General features: G+C 44.3%; 1 protein-coding gene across 9 annotated transcripts in view; it reads left to right on the top strand.

The window, feature by feature from the left end:
* Positions 1 to 25,561, top strand: part of MIER3 (MIER family member 3) — a 262,722-nt gene that overhangs the window by 20,788 nt on the left and 216,373 nt on the right. For all 9 annotated transcript variants that reach the window (XM_069222367.1, XM_069222376.1, XM_069222395.1 and 6 more), the window contains 3 exons: positions 1,570 to 1,690; positions 8,100 to 8,170; positions 19,361 to 19,433. In XM_069222367.1, the coding sequence (XP_069078468.1) occupies positions 1,570 to 1,690; positions 8,100 to 8,170; positions 19,361 to 19,433 (265 nt within the window). The remainder of the gene's footprint in view (positions 1 to 1,569; positions 1,691 to 8,099; positions 8,171 to 19,360; positions 19,434 to 25,561) is intronic.

Here is a 25,561-nt window from a genome sequence, read left to right as displayed (position 1 = left end):
CGATGCCAATTTAATATCATCCCAGTTTGTCAATTCACTACCTACAGGGTGGTCTTAGACACTTGAGAGGCGAGAGTACCTAAAAGATCAATCGAGTTGATACCTGACCAGTTGAGAGAATAGACTGCCTCTGATTTCAGCAGCACAGTCCTTCTCATGGTAGGGGCGAATGTAAAATCACATACAGTATGTTACTTCTGATCAGGACATTCCATCTTGTAACATCTATGACAGATATTGGTCCCTCCAGCCAGTAGAGAAATGACATTTACGAATAGGATGTAGATGAATACAGGTTTCTTTCCCCAAGTGGTTAGACTCTGATGCTAACATCCAGTTTCTGCACCAACCTTTATTTAAAAAAAGTTTCAGCAGAAAGAGTTTGTGTACTTGGTGAGAGAAGGGTGCTTAGTTACTGTCCAGAAAGTTGGTTTATCTGGTCACCCATTTGCTTGGGAGTTGCCACTTCAACTATTTCAAAGCAGTACGGTTACCAAAGTCTAGCACATCCCTCACTTCTAGACCAAAAACCTAGTCTGCTAGAGGTAAAGCAGCAAGGCAGCCACCTGGGGAGATGTGTTCTTAGTTTTACAAATCATTATAATTATAGTGTGAGTTCGAAAACAACCTTCTCTCCTCCCTGGTCAGTGCATGCTGTGTTGGATCAAGATGCTTTGTAAAAATCTGCTGAACCTCCACTGATTGGGATATGGGTATTGTAGGTTATCTTAGACAACAGTGTCTGTTTGCAATGTCTTAAAGCTGTAGCCTGTCTCTGTTTAATGTATTATGTTCTAAAAAATGTTCCTATTTGCTTGTTTTTGAACTATTTCTTTTTTACATTTTTGTAATTGGTCTTCAAGATAAAAGGCCAATATTACCAGTACCAGAAAATGAATTGCCTTTTCTAAGGTAAAGTAGTTATATATAAATTTTCTAGATATTGCTCTAGGATCCAACATAAACGTGGAGCTACAGCTTACAATTTGAAATTAAGGTTCTTATGTCTGTTAGGTAGTTTTCCTTTCCTTTGTTTTCTCTTCCATCCTTGAAACTTTAATGACCTGTTTCGGTGGGAGAACCACCTTTTCATTGCAATCAAATGTTCCCCCTTTAGCTTAAGTTAATCCCTACCCCACCCCCTGTCCCCCAGAAGTTGCTGGCTGTTGCTAGCAACATAAGCACTGTGACATCCTACCTACATTGTGACCTTTACCAAGGTCACATTCTTGAAAGAATTTCTGGAGACATGTTTTCTGCGTGGGTAGGAAAGTTGTATGGCCTTCCCCAATTTGTTTTTCTTGTTGGTGCATTACTCAGTGCGATCCTTTTGGATGGCACTGGCGATCCAAAATGATGATGCTAGTTGTGTTCACTAGAGCTTCAGGAGTACCTCACCCATGCCAGATATTCATTGAAAACGGAGTATGTACTCTTGTTGCAGTTAAATTTAGACTTTTAATGTATGCTATAGGTCTGTCCTGAAAATCTGGCATTTATCCTGATTTAAGCCTCTAGACTTCAATGACTGAAGACAAATTTATTAATAATGTTGTTCATTTTTTTAAGGAGGAAATCGCAAAGGACCTTTTGTCTGGTGATGATGAAGAAACCCAATCCTCTGCTGATGATTTGACCCCCTCTGTTACTTCCCATGAAGCAACTGATTTCTTCCCGCGGCCCTTACGATGTATGAAAATGTTTACTTTTGACTAGGCAATCTGTTTACATTTAATTTGCTCTTTAAAGTGTAAGGTAACATTTGTTCTTGTAGAAAATTGGTTTGTAGAAGCCAGATTATTTCCTTTTTTTCAACACTGCTGGACATGGTAACTAGGATTTTAACTTCATGGAGTGCCGTATGTTTAGGTATCTTAAATAATGCACATTGCGTGAATTGAATTGTCGTTAATGTGGTTGTTAGAGCTTTCAGAGTGTTGCATTGTGTTGCTACTGGGGTAACTTTTGCTTGGCTAGTGTTGCTATTTATACACTTTCCTAAATAATACTATTAGTAGAATTGTATTAGCTCTGTAGGCATAATGGTCAAATTATGTCTTCATTAAGGTCTTAAAGCTGAATAGACCTGCCCATGTGGTGGACTCCATTACATGTTTGAAATCTATTTTTTTTTTGTGTTTTAGGGCTTTGTTTTTTTTTCCAAAGATGACAACTTTCAAATTAAGCATATTTTGCATACTCTTTAGCGGTTATACTGGCAGAATTTATCTTTTCTCCATTGAAATAAGCTACCGAATCTTGGTCCCTAGTGATAAACTTGGTGAAAATTACCATTTTGAGTAAACATATATTTTGAGGGGAATAATTAAACAAATAGACTGTGATAAAGGCAGATAGACAACAGCCTTAGAAGGCTGAAACATGGCCACTTTGAAGGAAAACATCACCAGCTGTATCCTGTCATGCTCTGCACTTGCAGTTACTTTATCTCACTTTTCCACATTCTGCGAACAGTAGCCCAGTGTACTGGACCTGCCCATATTTTCAATTTCTGATCGGAACAGCTTTTCCAAATGGTCAGTGTAAGGAAATGCCTCCTTGGCATGGTTGCCCCCTGACTTTTTGCCTTTGCTGATGCTATGTTTACAATTGAAAGTGTGCTGAGGCCTGCTAACCAGGCCCCAGCACCAGTGTTCTTTCCCTAACCTGTACTTTTGTATCCACAATTGGCAGACCCTGGCATCCAGATAAGTCCCTTGTAACTGGTACTTCTAGTACCAAGGGCCCTGATGCCAAGGAAGGTCTCTAAGGGCTGCAGCATGTCTTATGCCACCCTGGAGACCTCTCACTCAGCACAGACACACTGCTTGCCAGCTTGTGTGTGCTAGTGAGGACAAAACGAGTAAGTCGACATGGCACTCCCCTCAGGGTGCCATGCCAGCCTCTCACTGCCTATGCAGTATAGGTAAGACACCCCTCTAGCAGGCCTTACAGCCCTAAGGCAGGGTGCACTATACCATAGGTGAGGGTACCAGTGCATGAGCATGGTACCCCTACAGTGTCTAAACAAAACCTTAGACATTGTAAGTGCAGGGTAGCCATAAGAGTATATGGTCTGGGAGTCTGTCAAACACGAACTCCACAGCACCATAATGGCTACACTGAAAACTGGGAAGTTTGGTATCAAACTTCTCAGCACAATAAATGCACACTGATGCCAGTGTACATTTTATTGTAAAATACACCACAGAGGGCACCTTAGAGGTGCCCCCTGAAACTTAACCGACTGTCTGTGTAGGCTGACTAGTTCCAGCAGCCTGCCACACCAGAGACATGTTGCTGGCCCCATGGGGAGAGTGCCTTTGTCACTCTGAGGCCAGTAACAAAGCCTGCACTGGGTGGAGATGCTAACACCTCCCCCAGGCAGGAGCTGTGACACCTGGCGGTGAGCCTCAAAGGCTCACCCCTTTGTCACAGCCCAGCAGGGCACTCCAGCTTAGTGGAGTTGCCCGCCCCCTCCGGCCACGGCCCCCACTTTTGGCGGCAAGGCTGGAGGGAACAAAGAAAGCAACAAGGAGGAGTCACTGGCCAGTCAGGACAGCCCCTAAGGTGTCCTGAGCTGAGGTGACTCTGACTTTTAGAAATCCTCCATCTTGCAGATGGAGGATTCCCCCAATAGGGTTAGGATTGTGACCCCCTCCCCTTGGGAGGAGGCACAAAGAGGGTGTACCCACCCTCAGGGCTAGTAGCCATTGGCTACTAACCCCCCAGACCTAAACACGCCCTTAAATTTAGTATTTAAGGGCTACCCTGAACCCTAGAAAATTAGATTCCTGCAACTACAAGAAGAAGGACTGCCTAGCTGAAAACCCCTGCAGAGGAAGACCAGAAGACGACAACTGCCTTGGCTCCAGAAACTCACCGGCCTGTCTCCTGCCTTCCAAAGATCCTGCTCCAGCGACGCCTTCCAAAGGGACCAGCGACCTCGACATCCTCTGAGGACTGCCCCTGCTTCGAAAAGACAAGAAACTCCCGAGGACAGCGGACCTGCTCCAAGAAAAGCTGCAACTTTGTTTCCAGCAGCTTTAAAGAACCCTGCAAGCTCCCCGCAAGAAGCGTGAGACTTGCAACACTGCACCCGGCGACCCCGACTCGGCTGGTGGCGATCCAACACCTCAGGAGGGACCCCAGGACTACTCTAAGACTGTGAGTACAAAAACCTGTCCCCCCTGAGCCCCCACAGCGCCGCCTGCAGAGGGAATCCCGAGGCTTCCCCTGACCGCGACTCTTTGAATCCTAAAGTCCCGACACCTGGGAGAGACCCTGCACCCGCAGCCCCCAGGACCTGAAGGACCGGACTTTCACTGGAGGAGTGACCCCCAGGAGTCCCTCTCCCTTGACCAAGTGGAGGTTTCCCCGAGGAACCCCCCCCTTGCCTGCCTGCAGCGCTGAAGAGATCCCTAGATCTCCCATTGACTTCCATTACAAACCCGACGCTTGTTTCTACACTGCACCCGGCCGCCCCCGCGCTGCTGAGGGTGAAATTTCTGTGTGGGCTTGCGTCCCCCCCGGTGCCCTACAAAACCCCCCTGGTCTGCCCTCCGAAGACGCGGGTACTTACCTGCAAGCAGACCGGAACCGGGGCACCCCCTTCTCTCCATTCTAGCCTATGTGTTTTGGGCACCACTTTGAACTCTGCACCTGACCGGCCCTGAGCTGCTGGTGTGGTGACTTTGGGGTTGCTCTGAACCCCCAACGGTGGGCTACCTTGGACCAAGAACTAAGCCCTGTAAGTGTCTTACTTACCTGGTTAACCTAACAAATACTTACCTCCCCTAGGAACTGTGAAAATTGCACTAAGTGTCCACTTTTAAAACAGCTATTTGTGAATGACTTGAAAAGTATACATGCAATTTTGATGATTTGAAGTTCCTAAAGTACTTACCTGCAATACCTTTCGAATGAGATATTACATGTAGAATTTGAACCTGTGGTTCTTAAAATAAACTAAGAAAAGATATTTTTCTATATAAAAACCTATTGGCTGGATTTGTCTCTGAGTGTGTGTACCTCATTTATTGTCTGTGTATGTACAACAAATGCTTAACACTACTCCTTGGATAAGCCTACTGCTCGACCACACTACCACAAAATAGAGCATTAGTATTATCTCTTTTTGCCACTATCTTACCTCTAAGGGGAACCCTTGGACTCTGTGCATACTATTCCTTACTTTGAAATAGTGCATACAGAGCCAACTTCCTACAGTCAGCTTGATGTTTTTTACAATACGTGCTTTCCAACCTGCCTTGACTGTGTTTGGTGTATTTATTTTCATCATATCCAATCAAAGGTCATTTAATTGTTTTTGGATTGACCCTCTTGAGAAACTTGAGTGATGTGAAGGCTTCAGCAATAGTTGTTAACCTTCAAATGGTTTTGACTGTGTTGCAAAAGGCAAAAACAAAACGATTAGGCAATCTTCCCCTATTAAGGGGTTGAAAGAATAGGCTTTTGAAAGTCAAGTCCAGATACCCTTTATAGAGGAAGTAAAAATCAATTTCTAACAACTTTCTGGTCTTGTCAGAAAAGAGCACATACACTGTGCCTTGCACTCGGCAGTTTAAAAACCTACAAGAGGTAGCCTCCTTTTGATTCTCGCTCCACTTTAGCCTATTTAAAGTCCACTAGTCCTTCAATTCACATAAAACTACTGACTTCCAAAGGGGATAGGGGAAGGGGCACTGCTTTGGAGGTCTCAATCGGAGCTGCTAAACCTTTGTGGCTAATTGTGGGATCTCAGTTGCCCCCTTGTAATCCCCGATATCCAAGGACTAGTTCAGGAATGTTACCGGGACCTAATTGTCAGACAAGTTTTGACAAATATCAAGTATTTAGAGTTTCATCTTTGTACAACAAGTGCAAAGTATCTTGAATTGTGTCTACATACATACAAAAATGAAGTGGAAGTAAAAATATATTTCTAAAAACTTTCTTACTTATGCAAAAATAACATAAGCACCATTTTTTCAAAACCTTTTATAGTCACCTACTGTTATTTCTTTCCCACATTTTCACCGATTTGAAGGCCACCAGTGTTTAAATTCACATTAAACCTCCTGACCTGAATGTAAGTTTGCTGCTTAATTTAAAATGTATGTGCCTGTATAACACAGTAATGCTCACAGATATGATTGACTGATAGCAAAGCAGTGGTCATAAATATTGATGGCACCCTGCTTCCAAGCCACAGACTGCTTTCAGCTGATCTCAGTTCTACAGTTCTAAGTGGTACTACATGTGCATATTATACTTAAATGTCACCGTATGGTTTCCTTTCATTTTTAGGGTCGAGCCTGCAAGTGCATGCGCTTGCACATGTGTCCCACATGCCAGACCCTGTTTTGTTCAGTAAAGGGCTTGGAGCCCACCTGCTGCTCACCATTTGTTGGTTTGCGTGGCACTCTTCTTTACAGCCTCAAAATTAGTCAAGGCACTCCTGGCATAATTTCCCTTCCTCTATGTGGAGCAGGGATGAAGCACTAATTGATTTCAACGTAATCAGTGCCCATCTGCTGCTCATGACCTGATTGAGGCATTATTTTGTTCTAACTTCTAGTGCCCCGCAGACAAAAGGCTTGTGACTGGCTAACTTAATATTTTTTTGTTAGGTTGTCTTTTCTCAGTTTCCCCATTTTTTTTGTGTGTTTTTTGCTCGTGGGCGCTGTTGTCTAAATGACAGTTGACTTGTTTAACAGCAATAGCTAGAATTCTTGCAGTATTATCTGAAAATAGCATGACATTGCTACTACCCATACTAACAAAACAAATGGTGATAAACTTAGGCCTATTGAGGTAGCTTTAGTACTTTGATTGGCAGTGTCTCTATTAAATGCTAGGTTATTGATTCCCCTTACCAAATATCAGAACCTTTCCTTTATTCAGGTTTATCACATTTTATAGTTTTATAAATTCGCACAAATTGCCTTTGAATCTATAAAGGACTTTTTAAGAGGCACACTGTCATTCTAATACACAATTGCGGTTGATTGATGCCTGCCAAGTAACGGAGCAAAACGACATTTCACAGCTGGAGCTTCAGGAAAGTCAACCATGTAGACCGGTAAAATGTGGGGGTGGGGGAATAAGAATACACCACTGTTTAAATGTTCTTACAAAAAGCCATGCTACAATCCTCCTAAATACACACCAAGTTATTTGTATGGACAGCAATGTTCACTTTTATACACCTCATGCTTACCAGAATAACAGCGGTAGGCCCAGTGATCCAGAAACATTCATGAAGCCTCACACCTCCACCCCGCGTGTTCCATATCCACTCATGTATACCACAACCATGCTACACAAGCAACTAATTCTGGTGGAATTGAGATGTTAATCATGACGGTGGCATAGCCTAAAGGCAGCCTCGCCAACCTTGGAGGCTGTTAAAGTCCTTTAGCCCTATTTATTTAGTTATTTAGCTGTAACCAGCAGTTCATAGTGCCATGGCTTCCCATGAAGATGTTAATTGCCCATCATAAAAGTAGTACCATCTTGGTTGGACAACATTCCACCTGATATTATTACACTTCTGGTCAGTAACTCACAAAAATATATTGAGCACATACCAACAAAATCAAGCAATGTCTCCTATGCAGGTCATACAGCGTATGACTGAAATTACGGGCAGTTATTACCAGTTCACTCACTAGCCTACTGACAAAGTATGCAACACAAATTAAAGCTCTGGTCTAGTTCCCATTTTAGGTACAGAATGTTCCAAGTTAACTGCATCAACTTCCTAGCAACTTTTTTTGCCCACGAGACATTTAGCCAGAGCTTTTTTCATAGTTTGAGAGAGAAAATCACGTTTTCTTCTATGCGCTGTTGAAAATGTATGAATGCTGAAGAACTTTGAGTTCAGTGCATTAGCTAATTCTCTTGATATTGTGCACTGAATTTGCACTAGAGTATGTTCAGTTGTGGAGGTACTCCTTTCAGCTTATGAGACGTTTTCATAAATGCGTTTAGTTTTATACTCATACTAATGAATACTGTACAAGTGAATCTAGCTTGTTGGAAAAGCATAAATCCAGTATTCAGTCAAATATTTTTTTTTTCTTGTGGAAATAAAGCAAAGATGAATGAGTCGGATGGTGAAGATGGAGAAGGCGATTATGGGAGTTCATCGGAAGATCTGCGAAAGGTAATTTTAATAGTAATTCTCCAGTCAGTCATGCATGCTGTCCTGCAAAAAGTTTACAAACCAAACATTATTTTTAATGTGGCTCTCTGATACTAATAGACAGTGGAAAATTTATAATGTGAGTATGATCCCAGCACACATTTAAAAAAAAAATATATATTTATACATTTATTTTTAAAGATACTTTGTTTATAGGAGGGAACAGTTTATTATTTTAAACAAATCCTATTAGTATGCAAATAACATCAAAGCAAACAACTTGCTATAAAGACCTCAGTAAAAGGGGAGAAAATAAAAAGGCAAAACACTTTCCGTAAACTTTTAGAAGTGTGAATGCTGTCACTTTTGTTAATTTAGACAGTATCACCTGAAGCATCCCAGAGCTGAACAAAGCCTGACTTCACAGTTGGGCTAATTATGCAGTTTTTCCCTTGTTGCACAACGATCTCTGTCCATTTTGTTCTTCCACTACCCACTTTTAGGGAACTACTATTTTGCTTTTTGCTTGAGCAGTCCATTGGAGTGCATGTGTTTTCCAGCTATCTCCCTCAAGTCTTTCAACCTCCCCTAACCCCGCCGGGCTCTGCATTGCTTTCTCCTGCCATTATGCTTCTCTTCCATCATTGATCGGTAAATAAAAAAAAAAGAAAGTGCCAAAAAATGGCATATGCGTCACACTTCTGTCATTGTACAAGCTCTTGCCTACAAAAGAAGGAGGCTGTACATACAAAATGTTTTTGTTTTTTTTGTATTTCTTTGGTTTTTTTTGTGTGTTTTTTTTTTTGGCATTGTACAGCATCCACATATTTGCCTGTGCTGTGCGGCATGCACAAATAAGTTGGGAGAGCTAGTAGGTTTGATAGCCATTACATGTTGAATTTAGTACTTAATGCAACAGCTACTGTCCTGGCACACACATACAGTCTGCAATCTCTGTTAGACCTAGAACTATGAGTGCTATATAGTGCAGGGTGTATTTGGATGAATGTCTCTCTTGCTTGATAGAGCTGTGCCATTATGCCCAGTCCTATTTTTCTGGACTACGCTGTCGTTTTCTCCTAGCAAATTCGACAGTCATGCAAAGTCTGCACTTATCCATTCCCTAGCCTCTTTTCCCCAGTAATCTGTACCTAGTGGGTGAGGGGCGGTTGCCGGGCCAGTCACTTTGTCCAGAGTAGGCTTCCCTTCTTGTTTCTCTCTTCGCAACAGGAACAAATGCAGGGCTATGTCTGAGCCCATTAAACTTTGCATCCAAAACAGGCCTAACTGGGCACAAGCAGTTTGGCCAGCAAAAGGGAAAAAATGCTGCTCCATAATTAAAGGGGAATCTGAACAAAGTAGACTCCTTGGTTAGCTGTAGTTTCTTGTATCAGGGTCCTTTGTAGTATTTAACTGTTGGACACCTCAACCAGAACTGTTTGCGCTCATCATAGTTTTGGCACTGAGAAAGCTTGCAGACTGTTGTAAGATAGAGGATACTGTGTCAGGAGTACAACCTCTGCTGGTTTGCTACTCTCCCTTCCTGGCTGGACCAAAGCTTGCAAGATTCTTTGTTATTGTGACCTGTGGAGGTAAGTGCTTAGTTACCTGAGAATCTGGACTGTACCTGCCAAGAGGAGCTGAGCTTGCCCGCAAGAGACCCATGTAAAGCTCAGAAAATTGTAAGAACTGTATGGACAAAGTCTTGATGAACGGAGTTTGACCCAGAGCCAAAAGATCTCCATTGGACAGCTGGGCAGGACCAAGATGATTTGGTTTGTGGAGCTACATCTTCTTTTGACATCAAGAGGAGATTGTGCTGCTTCTGCCCCATCCTGTGCATGTAGGGTGTATGTAGGTACTCTTAATTCAGCTGAAGAGACAGTTGGCTTTCACCCTCCTGACTTGGATCCATTTCTCGTTGAGGCAGGAAGTCATCCTGAACATTGATGTTCGCTAGCACTTAATAGTTTCAGAGGTATTGACTCTTCGTCATTCATTCCTCCTGCTCTCTTCAGCCCCGCTGCCCCCAAAAGAAAAAAATGGTACCCTTTGACCATCCCTTTCAGTGCTAGCTTACTAGTGCATCTGCTTCTTTAAAAAAACAGAATACTCACGTCATGGACTGATTGTTGGACTTAAGTGACTTTGTGCAATGTGGCCCTAAATGGGCACCAGTGATCAGACACCATTGACATCTTATCTTAAAAAAACCAAAAACATTAATTGGAACCTACCAATGCTTTTAGAAATGACAGCTGGCTTGGTGACTGTTTCTAAATTTGGTGGGTGGGGATTCCATCAGGACAGCAGGATAATATATTCCATTGTCCTGATGGACTTGACCTCCCCCTATCAAATTATACATCTGGCCCTAAATCTCTATCCCGAAGGACTTTTCTTGTCTGTTTTTTTTCACACTTATGTACTGGTAACTGTTGATGAGGCTACAGCTCTTTGGGTAGCCTTGTGTTCCCAGGGCACAAGTTTCGTCCTTTTACCTTCGTACAAAGCATCTTTTGTATAAGAAATATTCTAACCACAGATTGAAGGTCTGAGCATTTCTAAGATCCTAAAGTTGACATGAACCAGTCCCAGTACTTCAACGTTGGCTATGGATCAACATTTTAAGAGATGTATTGCTAAGGCACTATACACTATATATATAGATATAGATATAGATATAGATATAGATATATAATACCTGAATTAAATGCATTTCCAACTTTCTGCAACTCAAATTAATTCTTGAAGGAAAAAAAAAGTGTTCTAGGTCGCTCGTATTCTGATTCAGGGAGGACCTGGCTTGGCAGTTAAGGTTGGACTGTTCCCATTGGAGTAGGGTCAAGACTGATTTGCATATGGCTGGGTCCAAACTGAGTTGGCATGATGGGTTTAAAGCGATGGATTGGGATGCAGCTCTGAGCAATTGTCGGCTGGTTGTTGCAGTTGACATCTTAGGTCTGATCTTGAGCACGTATTAAAATGTTATCTTCAAAATTACTATGACCTCTGCAAGGAGTGCAAGTTAGTTGCAAGCCAGAACGTTTTCCATTTCTACAGTGTCCAAAAGGACTTACTCCTTTGCCCTTACCAAGGCAATTTTGGAATTTTACAGATATCAGACCATTTCCCTATGTTCTTCTCTAGTCCAAACCAACTGAGTAGTACATTTACAGCGTAGCTATTGAGACAGGCCTTCAGGATTATCTTGAATAATATTACATCAACATATGTCTTAATACTTTTTCATTAATTATGTCCTGTACTGCACTGGCAGTCTATAGACAAATGGATAACTTCTGTGTTGTTGCCAGTTTGCTGTCCTTTTGGCACCTTGTCACCATTTCCGAATACCTAGTCTATGACTTGGGAACTGTGTAGTACTTCAAACCTCTATTGGGAACATACTTGGAAGCAGATGTTACTTTTAATTCTTTCTCTTAATCAGGGTGTTTGATAAGGGTAACCAGGTCCCCAGTACCAGATCTCTTTCCCAAAACTGCACAGTTGTTTCCTCAATTGGCAAAACCTTTAGCACCCTTTAAGCCCCTACTAAATTGTACCCCTGATACTTAGGGCCTCGAGTACAGCGGGTCCCTAAGGGCTGCAGCACGAATTGTGCCACCCTAAGTGACCCCTCACCAAGCACATGACAGGCTGTCATTGCAGACTGCGTGTCTTTTGCAGACACAATTTAAAACACAACATGGCACACAGCCTGTGTACCATGACCCATAAAACTGCATGCAATTTATGTAAGTCACCCCTCTAGCAGGCTTTACCGCCCTAAGGCAGGGTGCATTATATAATATATCACATAGCTGCATGAGCAGATGTGCTCCTGCTATGTCTTTGTTGGTTCTCAGACATAGTTAGTGACCAGTGAAACCATTTTAAATGCATGTGCTGAACACTGGTCAATACGAGTTCCCCAGCTATACGATGACTTCACTGAGGATAGGGATGTTTTGTATCAAACTTTGTTAGAAATGGGGCCTCTGGTTGACAGTCGGTTTACACCCTGCCCAAGTAGGGACCCTTATTCTAGTCAGGATAAGGGAGATACCCGCTCAGATAACCCCTGCTTACCCCCTTGGTAGCTTGGCACAAGCAGTCCGGCTTATCTCAGAAACAATGTGTAAAGCATTTGCGTATAACACAGATTAATACAGTGAAAAGGACACCACACCAGTTTTATCTATGTAAAACAAGACCAAAACTGTAAAAATCCAACATTCAGTGTTAAAGATATGAATTTTGCAAGATTTACTCAAGTTTCTTGAAGTCGATAGACTCAGGGGGAGCTATCATGGCGTTGTGATCAACAAAACCAACAGTTCAGGCCAGACATGGCATCGCAGGACAGCAGCGATGTCAGGAAGACCCGCTAACAGTACCTTTGGAATTGCAGGGCATCGTGATCCTGGTGGTGAGCTCTAGAGAGCGGCATCGCGGTGTCGGTTCCGGAGTCGGTGCGGGAGTTGTCGGGCCTTTGAAATCACACGCATTGCGGATTGAACTCCGGGCTGATGAAGTCTGGAGCGCTGGTGTGAATGGCGTCTGGGCTGCGGTGCGAAGTGGGACGATGAGACGTGCAGTGCACACAGGTCACAATCCAGCAGCGGCTCAGTGACGGTGTCCAGCGGCGTCAGTGAGACAAGGGCTGCGGTGTGAAGTGGGGCAGTGCGACGTGTTGTGTCACCAGGTCACGGTACAGGCAGCGGCGTCATTGTTGCTGAAGCGCTGTCGTCGGTAGGCCCAAGGAGGCAAGCTGTACTCCAAGCCCTTGGAGAACTTTCTCAAGCAGGACACACAGCAAAGTTCACCCTTTGCACACTTTTGAGGCAGAAGCAGCAACTGCAGACCAGTCCAGCATAGCAACACAGCAAAAGACGGTACTCCTCCTTCAGCTCTTCTCATGGGCAGAGGTTCCTCTTTATTCCAGAAGGATACTAAACGTCTGGGGTTTTGGGTGGTGGTCTTATACCCCTTTCTGCCTTTGAAGTTGGTGTAGGAAGTTGGCTCTGTATATACTATCTCAAAGTTCCCCTTGGAGGTTGACAGTGGTAAAATTAGATAATTCTAATGCTCCATTTTCGAGTAGTGTGGTCGAGCAGTAGGCTTATCAGAGGGTAGTGTTAAGCATTTGTGGTGCTCACACAGGCAATAAATGGGAACACACATTCAGAGACTTAACTCCAGGCCAATAGTTTTTTATATAGAAAAATATATTTTCTTTATTTTAGAACCACAAGATTCAAGATTTGAAGTAAATACATAAAATTCAAGGTACTTCACACAGGTAAGTAAGGAACTTTGAATTAAAGCTGTAATATACACAGTATACTTTAAAATGGCAATAAGCTATTTTAAAAGTGGACACAGTGCAAAAATCAACAGTCCCTGGGGGAGGTAAGTATGGTTCCGTTTCTGAGGTAAGTAAAGCACTTACACAGTCAGTCTCCTGGGCATAGGCAGCCCACCGTTGGGAGTTCAAGGCAACCCCAAATTCACTGCACCAGCAATACAGGGTCCGGTCAGGTGCAGAGGTAAAAGGAGTGCCCAAAACACATCAGCACCTATGGAGAACAGGGGTGCTCCAGTCCCGGTCTGCTGGCAGGTAAATACCTGTGTCCTCAGGGAGCAGACCAGGGGGGTTTTGTAGAGCACTGGTTGTGGGGACACAAACAGGCACACAAAACACACCCTCAGCGGCACAGGTGCGGCCGGGTGCAGTGTGCAAAGCTGGCGTCAGGTTTGGTATAGAAAGCAGTGGAGGGACCCGGGGTCACTTACGCGATGCAGGCAGAGCACGGGGGCTTCTCGGGCCAGCCAATGACTGGGCTAGGCAGAGGGCCGCCTGCTGGTCACTCCTGCACTGGAGTTTGGTTCCTCTCGGTCCTGGGGGCTGCGGGTGCAGTGCTGGGTCCAGGTGTCGGGTTCCTTGTTACCAGGCAGTCGCAGTCAGGGGGAGCCTCTGGATCCTCTATGCAGGTGTCGCTGTGGAGGTGCAGGGTGGTCGTCTCTGGTTACTCACGAAGTCGCAGTCGTCTGGGAGTCCTCTCTGCAGTTTTGGTTCTCTGGAGCATGAGCCTTGGGCATCGGGTGCAGTGTGTGAAGTCTCACGCTTAGGGCGGGAAGAGTGAGTTCTTTAAAAGTTGCTTCTTTGTTGCAAAGATGTTGCTGTTGGTGAACAGTGCTGCTGTTATCAAGAGTTTCTTGGTCCTTCGGGTTCAGGGCAGTCCTCTGAGTCCTCAGAGGTCGCTGGTCCCTGTCGGATGTGTCGCTGTGTAGGTTCTTTGAGTCTGGAGACAGGCCGGTAGGGCTGGGGCAAAGTCAGTTGTCGTCTCCGTTGTCTCTGCAGGGCTTTAAGGTCAGCAGTCCTTCTTCTTTGTGTAGGTTGCAGCAATCTCATTTCCTGGGTTCAGGGCTGCCCCTAAATACTGAATTTAGGGGTGTGTTTAGGTCAGGAGGGCAGTAGACGGTGGCTACTGTCCTGGGGGGTGGCCACACCCTCTATGTGCCTCCTCCATGAGGGGAGGGGCACATCCCTATTCCTATTGGGGGAATACTCCAATCTCAAGATGGAGGATTTCTAAAGGCAGGAGTCACCTCAGCTCAGTACACCTGAAGGGCTGTCCTGACTGGTGGTTGGCTCCTCCTTGTTTTTCCCCATTATCTCCTCCAGCCTTGCCGCCAAAAGTGGGGGCAGTGGCCGGAGGGGTGGGCATCTCCACTAGCTGGGATGCCCTGGGGTGCTGTAACAAAAGGCATGAGCCTTTGAGGCTCACCACCAGGTGTTACAGTTCCTGCAGGGGGAGGCGAGAAGCACCTCCACCCAGAGAAGGCTTTTGTTTCTGTCCTCAGAGAGCACAAAGGCTCTCATCCCAAGGGGGCAGAAACTCATCTCAGTGGAAGGCTGGCACAGACCAGTCAGTCCTGCACTGAAGGATTGGGTAAAATACAGGGGGCATCTTCTAAGATGCCTTCTGTGTACATTTTGTAATAAAACCAACACTGGCATCAGTGTGAGTTTATTATTCTGTGAAGTTTGATTCCAAACTTCCCAGTATTCAGTGTACCCATTATGGAGCTGTGGAGTTCGTTTTGACAAACTCGCAGACCATATAATTAATAAGGCCACCCTGTACTTACAATGGACTTAGACACTGTAGGGGCATATTGCTCTTGCAGCTATGCCCTCACCTGTGGTATAGTGCTCTCTGCCTTAGGCTGGAAGTCCTGCTAGAGGGGTGACTTACCCATGCCACAGGCAGTATTTTGTGTGCATGGCATCCTGAGGGGGATGCCATGTCGACTTTGCCTTTTTCTCCCCACCAACAGACACAATCTTCAATGACAGTGTGCATGTGTTAAGTGAGGGGTACCTTAGGGTGGCACAACACATGCTGCAGCCCTTAGGGACCTTTCCTGGTCACGGGGCCCTTGGTACCACTGGTACCTTTTACAAGGGACTTATCTGTATGCCAGGGGTGTGCCAGTTGTGGAAACAATGGTACATTTTTAGTGAAAGAACACTGGCGCTGGGGCCTGGTAAGCAGGGTCCCAGCACACTTCTCAGTCAAGTCAGCATCAATATCGGCACAAAGTGTAGGGGTAACTGCAACAGGGAGCCATTTTCCTACAGTTGGTAAATGTCAAAGCAAAGTCTCAAGTGCTTGGAGATCCTTCCTTGGCCAGGCCCGGCCCCAGACACACACCAGGGGGTTGGAGACTGAGCTAAAGGACTGTGCCTGCCCTCACACAATGCAGATGGCTCATCAGGATATGCAGGTTACACCCCAACCCCTTTGTGTAACTGTCTAAAGAGGTGCAAAACAGCCCAACTGTCAAACTGACCCAGACAGACAATCCACAAACAGGCAAAGTCACAGGCTGGTTTAAGCAAGAAAATGCCTACTTTCTAAAAATGGCATTTTCAAACAGACAATTTAAAAACCAACTTAACTAAAAGATGTATTTTTTAAATTGTGATTTCAGAGACCCTAAATTCCATATTTTTTATCTGCTCTCAAAGGGAATCTGCGCTTTAAGTATATTGAAAAGCAGCCCCCCTGTTAACCTATGAGAGAGATAAGCCTTGCACAGTGAAAACTGAATTTGGCAGTATTTCACTGTTAGGACATATAAAACACACTAGTAAATGTCCTACCTTAAACATGCACCGCACCCTGCCCCAGGGGCTACCTAGGGCCTACCTTAGGGGTTCCTGACATAGTAAAAGGAAAGGTTTAGGCCTGGCAAGTGGGTACACTTGCCAAGTCAAATTGTCAGTTTAAAACTGCACACACAAACACTGCAGTGGCAGGTCTGAGCCATGTTTACAGGGCTACTAATGTGGGTGGCACAACCAGTGCTGCAGGTCCACTAATAGCATTTGATTTACAGGCCCTGAGCACCTCTAGTGCACTTTACTAGGGACTTACCAGTAAATCAAATATGCCAGTCATGGATAAACCAATCGATAGTATAATTAACACAGAGAGCATATGCACTTTAGCACTGTTTTAGCAGTGGTAAAGTGCCCAGAGTCCTAAAGCCAACAAAAACTGGTCAGAAAAATTAGGAGGAAGGAGGCAAAAAGACTGGGGATGACCCTTCAAAAAGGGCTAGGTGCAACAAACGTCTCATAGTGGTGAACTCACACTGATGCCACTGTTAGATTTACCAATACATGCACCCAGAGGGCACCTTAGAGGAGCCCCCTGAAATCCTACCAGCCTCTGGTGTGCTCGCTGACCAGTTTCTGCTATCCTGCCACCCAAGACACTGTTCTGGACCCTTAGGGTTAAAGCCTTCTGCTTTCAGGAGGCCCAGGACAAAAGTCTGTCCAGTAAGAGGGTGTAACACCCCCTCCCACCAGATGACCTGCTGATTAGCCTTCCTAAGGCGGCAAGCCTCAAAGGGCTGACACCTTTGAAATGCAAATATGGCTGCCCTCAGAGATGAATAAGGCTGGTTGGAAAATTAGTTAGTCACACATGTGTGCCATTGCCAGGCTAGTACTACCCTAAGGTGGGCTTCTGCGAGGTGGACACAATCTTTCAGAAGTAGCTGTCTTTGTGATGGCATACTTAGGAATTCTGGGACAGGGTTATGCCCACTTCCCACAGGAAGTGATCATATTGGGGGCATAGTGACCCCATGGGTCAGTAGCCCATTAGCTACTACCCTACACACCACAACACCACTAAATTCAGTATTTAGGGGAGCACCTGGCACCAGAGAAGCAGACCTCTCCTGACCTGAAGAAAGACACTGTAAAGACTCAAAAGGCAAGAACTGAAGATCTGGGACAGTCTCTGTGCCAACCCTGCCATCCTGCCTGTGAACTTCAACAATTACAAGAAAGGCACCTCGTTCTCCAGCTGCTGAAACTTCCAAAAGCCAAGAAAGACTGCCAGCCTTTACCCCAGCACAAGGAACTCCCATGGAGTAGTGGAGCTGCTCCCCTGCATCTTTGCAGGCATCCAAGATCCGCTGAAGAGGACTCCGGACCCCCAAAACCGCTGTTGGACTGCACCAGTGTACCTGTGCCTCACTGCCTGTGTTGAAGTGGGCCAACGGTGCCAACCTGTCCCCAGTCTCTACAGAAACAAAGTCCATTGTGGGTTTCCCCACTGCGACCTTCACTCTGACGCCTGCAGCCTTTTTGTGCAGCCCCCCTCAACCGCCTCCAGTGACAGCAACCCAGACCCCACAGTGCACCTCTGCACCCGGACGCCCCGGACTGAGGAGAAGAGGACCACTAGTGTCTGAGTCCCCCAAGCTTGTGAGACTTGAGCCCACTTGTTGGTACACCCAGACTGGTTCCCCAGTCCGTGTCTGCGGCCTCTTCTGTGGGTTTCCTTCCACCCGTAACTGACACGTGACGGTACAAGAACCCTCCAGACCCAGACGTCCCGAACCTTGGAGGAGAGGACCACTGGTGTCCCTACCTCCCTGAGCGTCGCAAGACCTGAGCCCTCTCGGTGGATCACCCAAACAAGACACCCAGTCCTTGTCTGCAGCCCCTTTTCATAGTGACCAATCTCCATAGGAACTCATTGGGCACCCAATGCTGTTTTGCACTCTGCACCTGGCTGCCCCCGTACCTCTGAGTGGTTACTGTAGGTGCTGCCTTGGACCTTGCCCACTACTCACCTTAACCCCAGGAGATTGTTCTTGTAAGTTGCTGTACTCTACCTGTTTGCAGAACTTTCTTCCCATAGGATAACTTTGCAGAACTCAAATTGTAGTGTCCGCTTTTTAGAGTGAAAAGAATTCCTATGTAAAAACGTACATACTTGAACAATTTTTCTTGGATGCCTAAACATATATAAAGAGACTTGCTATTTTTATAAATTGGTGTGAATCTCATTCTTGAGTCATATGTCCCATTTATTAACTTTATTGTGTGTATTTGTAGATATCTTGCACTCCTCTGTGTGAAGCTTAAGGCAGCACGACCACACTACCTCTAATTAGAGCACTTTGGGATTGCATAGCAAGCCCTGCCCACTCACTGGGGAACCTCTGAAGCCTTTGCACCTTATTCACCTACCACATAAAGGGCTAGCTTCATACAATGACCATCAACAGCACAATATCTAAATGACCACCTTTAGCTCTTTAGATGGTTGTTGCCTCGGCATCCTTAAAAGGGCGATGTCCAAAGTCACATTTGATACATAACGCAGAGCAACAGCATTCCCTTCTTCGTTTTTTATTTTGTTTCTGCCCTTGTCTGGAGTAAATTTCCAACCTTTCTCAGTATGGTAAAAGATTAGAGAAGAGCTGGGGAAAATCCTTCAAACATGCAAGTTAGTAGGTTGGCACAGGCTTGAGAGCTGGAACTATTACTTACTGCTTCTCTAGCACTAGTATGTAGATGCGGAAAGGTGGCAAAATAAGGAAATTGCTATAGTGGGGCTTAGAATTGCTAGTATTCAAAGTCCACTATAGTACTAGTCCTGGCATAAGCAGAGAGGCTATTATGAGAGCTCTTACATAATGAGGTTGCTGCACCACATGGCACCAAAAGGACAAGTAGATTTAAGAACCAACCAAGTAGATATTTTATTAAATTCCATACCCCTGCAGATTATTCTAAAAATGAATAATGTAATGCTATCCACTCTATGGTATCTGTGTCCTTGTATAAACTTGAACTTTGCATTCAACTATACATTTGCCTTTTTCTTTCAGGAGATAATGGTTGGGGTCCTGCACCAAGCAGAAATTCCACCATATCAGGGCGGGTGCCTCCAAGAAGAAACATGTGAGTTTCATCAGAATGATTGTCAGACTTTGCTGTTTAACTGTTTATGACATTCAAATTTTACTTGACCTGTCTGGTTAAAGGAAATGCCCAGGTGTACTGGCATAATTCACTTTTGGTAAGTTAGCAGTGTGCACTATGGTGCAGTCTGCAGGTTGTCCCTCTTTAGCTTTGCTCTAGCATTCCTTTATTCCCCTCTGGGTTTAGTAACCTCTTAAAGTGGCTCTGCTATTGAGTGTAGTGACTTTTATTTCGAGTATAGCTGTATTCTAAAAGGAGAAAGTTGTAGTGTGAAATGTATGAACGTTGAAGGGTTGTTTTTGAATATCTTTGGCAGGATGCTTGTATCTGTATGAAGTAGTAAAATTAACACTGTATGTGAACCCCAGTACATGGGCCACAATTGTATTTACAGTTAACTTTCTATGTGTAACAAGGGCTGAACCTTTGCTTCACAAGAAAGAAAGATGAACTGCAGTGCAAGAGCTCTGAGTACATCATTAATTTTAAGAGCTTAAAGAGACTTTTTAGTTAGCAAAATATCAGATTGCTCAGATGTTTACGAATATAAAATTGTGAGTTGTTTGAAGTCTTCTTTCTGCCACATGTATTCTCTTATGAAATCGATTTTCATAGAATCATGGATTCAGGGCCTGAATTTCACCATGATGAAATGGATGTCCTATATACTTTACAAGGCTGAACTATTCAATCAATAGTTAAGAAAATGAATTCAACACCTATGATATTTCTGTGAAACCTAAATGTATACGTAATTAATGCTCCGCATTATTAGTACACTCTAAAATATTGATGCATGTCTTTGATATTTTATTAGAGCTCCTAAGCTACTACACATAATAGACTAGCCCCATGCTAGTATCGTGTTCAGAAAATTATTTTTAGTTTTTTTTCTCGCCATACCTTTTTACTTGATATTTGTAGCTGCCTTTTCATGACATGCAAATCTCGCTGCAGGTGAAAAAAATCCTAATTATCAAACCAATGGCTTTTTTCTTACATAGTAAATTTCTAATACCATTTTTCCAGTAAGTAATAGAAAATGTTCAGAGTAATTTTCCAGCTGCCATCTGCACCTCTGAAACACTTATTTTTTTCAATCTATATAGATGTGTTTTTGCCTTTCCCCTTCTAAAAACATTTTTCAGAAATTGTAAAGCCAAGTAATACCCAGAGTTTTAAATATTGGTATTAAGGTGAGTGGTTACTTAAGTTCAGAGAGCGGGGTCACAGTTGCATTTTAACTTCTGATCATTTTTTCAAACCAGAGCCTGTCATCAGTCTATACTCATAGTGTACTTTTTTTTTTTTAGCTCTCGCCTATCAGACAGCGTATGTTGTCTGGTTGTGAAAGACCTTTTGTGGGGTTACCAAGAACTTGCAGAGGCTTTCAGCCGTCCTATTGCTTATTGCTAGCTGACTTTGTAACTTTCATTTGCTTGTTTTTTATTCTGTGTCTTTCCTTGTACCTGCTTCACCATCTTGTTTGTCCCTGCAGCATTGCCTATTTACCATCTCTGATTAGCTGCCTTGTCTACTTCCACTGCTGGTATTTTTTTTATTTTATTCCGAGAGAGCATGTGTGTTCTTCTTTGGTCCCTTGTGTGCTCCCACAAAAACCCTCGATCTTCATGTTGCTCATGCACGTGTGCTGCTCTCTATTGTATACTTTATACCACACTGTTTGCAAGAAAGTGAAATATTAGTTGGGGTGGGTGGTAGTCCATCACAAGTAATAGTCACTAACCTGTTCTGTCATCTGTTTCATCTGATCTCAACTGGTAGCTACAGCACAGAGCAGACAGATTAAGTCAAAGAACATGAGTAAAGCATTTAGAACAAAACAGGTAATAAGTTAAAAGCACAGCACAATAAAAATCCCACGACAATAAAAGAAAAGCAAAATTCTATAAAAAACCCACAAAAAGGTAAGCAGTACTTTAAGTGAAAATGGTGCCACGAAAAATAAAGCGCCCAATGTAAGTCAATAGATACAATTTCAGGTTGACTGCAGTTAATCCTGGGTTGGATATGCTAAATAAGCTAGTCCCAGTAAAAGTCTGAAAGTCAACGTTTTTCAAGTCTCAAGAATGGAAAAATCCTTAAGTGGAGTGCTGCTGAAATTGAGACTGCTGCTGTGAAACAAAAGGCTGTATACTTGAAACAGGTTGGTTCTGCCAGAGCTCTGGGGCTTTGGAGGACCTCAAGAGAGGGCACATACAGACTTTCATAGTGTCACAGAGGCCAACAGCAAGTTTAGTCCAGTTGCTACTGGTCAGCTGGACATTTCCAGTAAAAAGCCTTTTGCAGCTTGTTGGGTCCCTATTGCTACACATAAGGTCAACCAATAGACTCCTAAAGTGTTCTTGTATGTTCTGGATACCGGAATAAGCAAGACCGTCATTTAGGCCCCCTCTTAAGATTGCAAATTGCAGGTTCAGTCCCCTTCTGATCTTCCTCAGGTCCAGAAAGGGTTCTGAGGTGGTGCCTCGGGTGGATACATTTATAGTTGGCCCCAGCTAATATAGGGAGTAGGGGGGAAGTGGGGATTGGTTACTCCTGGGCATTCACTAACCAATGTGGTGAAAATTCATAGGGGTAATCCTACCCATTTATTTCAGCAGTTTTTTCCCTTCTGCAGAAATCCCACAGTGCCCCTCATACTCATACTCAAACTCAAATCCAAGATGGGGAACCCTTCTTCCCTTGTGCAGAGCTTGTGTGTCCCCCTAGAGGTGTGGCCTGGGTAATGAGCCATCCCCTTTCTATTATCAGTCTAAACGGGTTCTGGGTGTAGCATTCTTTCCACTATGTTTAGTGCCAGCCTGACCAGAGGCATAAAAGCTGGGGCCTTTCCATATGTTGGCTAACATTTACATGTGACAGGGCTGGCCTCTTTGGAGTAAATTACATTCCTGGGTCCACACCAGTGGGCCTTCCTGTCAGGGGAAGAAAACACCTCACCACTCCCAAAGCATTGTCCCTGTTCTGGGGGCAGTATTCACACCTTTTTTACACCCCATTCAGAGCAAGTACTGGCGAGCTAACATGTTTAATACAAATGCAACTTTAACATGAGATTGGATTTTTATCAAATATAAAAGTAAGTCTTTGAAAGGATTCTGTGGTTGGTACAGGTCAGAAGTTAGATAGAAGTGTATAATCTATACTTTGACTTTTCTTGTGTGGTAGTTGCAACATAACCATTGACAATGTAGATTAGGGCCTAGTCACTGGACACCATGTTGTTTCTACTGTCACCCAAGGTCTGCTTTCAGATATCATGCCCTCTACCTTGTGGGCGTCAAGGTGGCTGACTGCTGAGGGTAGTTTCCTGATTGCCCAGCTGGAAAGATTTAAATGTCCGGGTGCACACAGTCATCTGCCATTGCCTAGCGGATCACAAATCGCAGTTACACTCTGAGGTTGCACAACACATCTTCCAGCAATGAGGTATTCCCTGGCTGGATCTATTTGCCACAGCAGAAAATACACAATGCTCAAATATTAGCATGTTGGAGTTCCCAAGTCGGTACTCCATCTGAAACGCCTCCCATCTCATTTGGAGCTTGAGACCCCTGTATGCCTTTCCACCCCTACCTCTTTTGCCCAAAGCACTAACAACTATTTTTTTAAAAGTCTGTGCCCATGTCATCAGGTTGGCCCAGCACTGGGTGAGTAGCATGTGGCACACTGAACTTCAGACCATGACCACCTGTCCTCTAATCTGTTTTAACAGCAGGGGAGAGTTGTACACCCAGACTTGTACAGACCTACACCTACATGCTTGGAAATTGAACAGCAACAGTTACTGACTTTCGATTTGCCTCCCGAGTGTAGCTGGAGTTATCTTTGCAGCCAGGTATCCATCTATCAAAACTGTTTATGCAGGACGTTGGCATAAGTTTGTCTGGTGTTCCTCTCACAACATGCGACCCTTGAATGCAAATTAGCCTTATGTTCTAATGTTCTCTTTCTTTAGTCCAGCAAGGCTTTGCTGTGGTGAAAGTTAGGACTTATCTTTTGCTCCCCTTGGCCCTCTTACCTTTGACAAGTCAGCCACCCCTCTTCCATTTACCTGCTGTGAAGTGTTTTTGAAGGGGTTTATGCATCTGTTCCAACTGACACCGTTTGTAATGTTGCAGTGAGAACTTAATTTGGTCCTCACTGTCCTTATGTACACCCCTTTCAGACCAATGGACAGCTGCTCGTTCCACTCCTAACCATTAAGATGGTGTTCTTTATTGCCATTACATTAGCAAGGTGAGTCAGCGAGTTTCAGGCGTTGTCTGTAGCAGAGCCATCCTCTTCATTCTTCTCAGACAAGATGGTACTCCGGACAGAAGCGGCATTCCTGCCAAATGTAGTCACTCTTCCATGTAGAGTAATGCATCACTTTTTATGCATGGCTCCATCGCTCCTAGGAAGAAGAATGACTCAACTTTCTTGGACTCTAAAAGACCCTTGACTGGACCAGACAGTACCAAAAAGATGACCAGCTAGAAAGGGTTTCTCTGGTGTGCTGAAGGGTATAGCGATACAAAAGAGAACCTTCTCCGAGTGCTCTGCTGTGGGCTGGCTAAAAAGCATCCCACAGATAGATTAAGCACTCTTCCCGAGCGAAGGCTACTACTACTGCGCTAGAGTGTGATGCACCAGTCCTGGACATTTGCAAAGTAGCTACGCTGGTGTCCCTCCACACAGTCTTGAATCACTACTGTCTGGACAGCCATGTCTGATGGGTTGGGCTTTTTCACTCAATCTGTCCTGTGTGATTTCCTGGTCTGAGCCATTCAACTGACTCATAGGATTTGGTATCTATTCACAAGGTGAGGAATCTGCAGTTGCAAGTCTCTATCAAGAACAAATTACTTCCCTTCGGTAATGACTTTTCTAGTGAAGACTCTATCTAATCGCAGATTCCTTACTGACCCTCGCATTCTCCCTGTTCTGTGGAATGTTATATTTCAGTCCACTAATAAGATCCCAAATCTGAAAGCCAGAACACTGCCCCGTTCTGTCTCCAAGGGCTCTGCTTCCGTTGTCGCAGAATAGATGCCAGAAAGAAACAGATGCCAGCACTCGTAGGTGGTGCATATTTGTGGGTGTGATGTTACATCCATGCGATACTGCAATGAGTGGGATGGATCAGAATCGGAGCCGCATGACGCCACCTGCAGACGTGGGAGGGAATTTCGGGCAAAATTATCCTGATTCAGTCTAGGGCCTGGGAAAATTTACAAGGTGTGAAATCTACAGTTAAGGTAAGTGACTTGTTTTTTTGCATTAAAAACATATTTTGTTTGCCGATTCAAGTGGTGTTTGCCATTTTGGAAAATCGAAAACAAAGTCACCATACAAGTATGCTCCAGTGTACTAACGCAACCACTAGTGCCTGTTGTGCTTTGTTTTTCGTTTTTTTTTTACTTTTAGACATGCAACGGGGGGGGGAAACATTTTGCAAAGCCAATAGGTCACAAAGGTGAGGCCTGTTGGCTCTGCCAATGCTTTTTAATAAAAAAAAAACTGCTGTAGACTTTGTTCTGACACCCAAGGTTAATTGGCAAGCTTTTTCCCTTTAAATTTGTGCGGCAAGCCTTGTACAAATGAGGAACAAAGAATTATTGTTTCTCTATGGCAGTCAGGTTTGAAATACTGTTCACAGCGTTCTGGGGAAGTTGGGAGGGGAAGATGAGCACTCCAGTACCAATCATCGGACCTTGACATATCCGAGCAAGAAATGGATGAATGTGAAGCCCAGAACCATGTGGGACTTTGACAATTTCAGTAATTCTGCACTGTGCAAAACAGGTCTTGGTTTTTGCAGCGTGAATCTTCCACCATCTAGCGGTTGGGTCCAGAACTCTCCTCTTTTATGGAAGTCCCTTTTTTCTTTTTTTTATCTTGTTTTTTTTGGTTGGTGTAAAGAAATGGCTCCCTGTTGCAGTTACCCCCCACTTTTTGCCTGATACTGATGCTGACTTGACTGAGAAGAGTGCTGGGACCCTGCTAACCAGGCCCCAGCACCAGTGTTCCTTCACCTAAAATGTACCATTGTATCCACAATTGGCACACCCTGGCATTCGGATAAGTCCCTTGTAACTGGT

This window comes from Pleurodeles waltl, chromosome 1_1, assembly GCF_031143425.1.
Source record: "Pleurodeles waltl isolate 20211129_DDA chromosome 1_1, aPleWal1.hap1.20221129, whole genome shotgun sequence".
Lineage (NCBI taxonomy): Eukaryota > Metazoa > Chordata > Amphibia > Caudata > Salamandridae > Pleurodeles > Pleurodeles waltl.
Note: the sequence above shows the minus strand (reverse complement) of the source record. Positions and strands in the feature narration are given on the sequence as shown.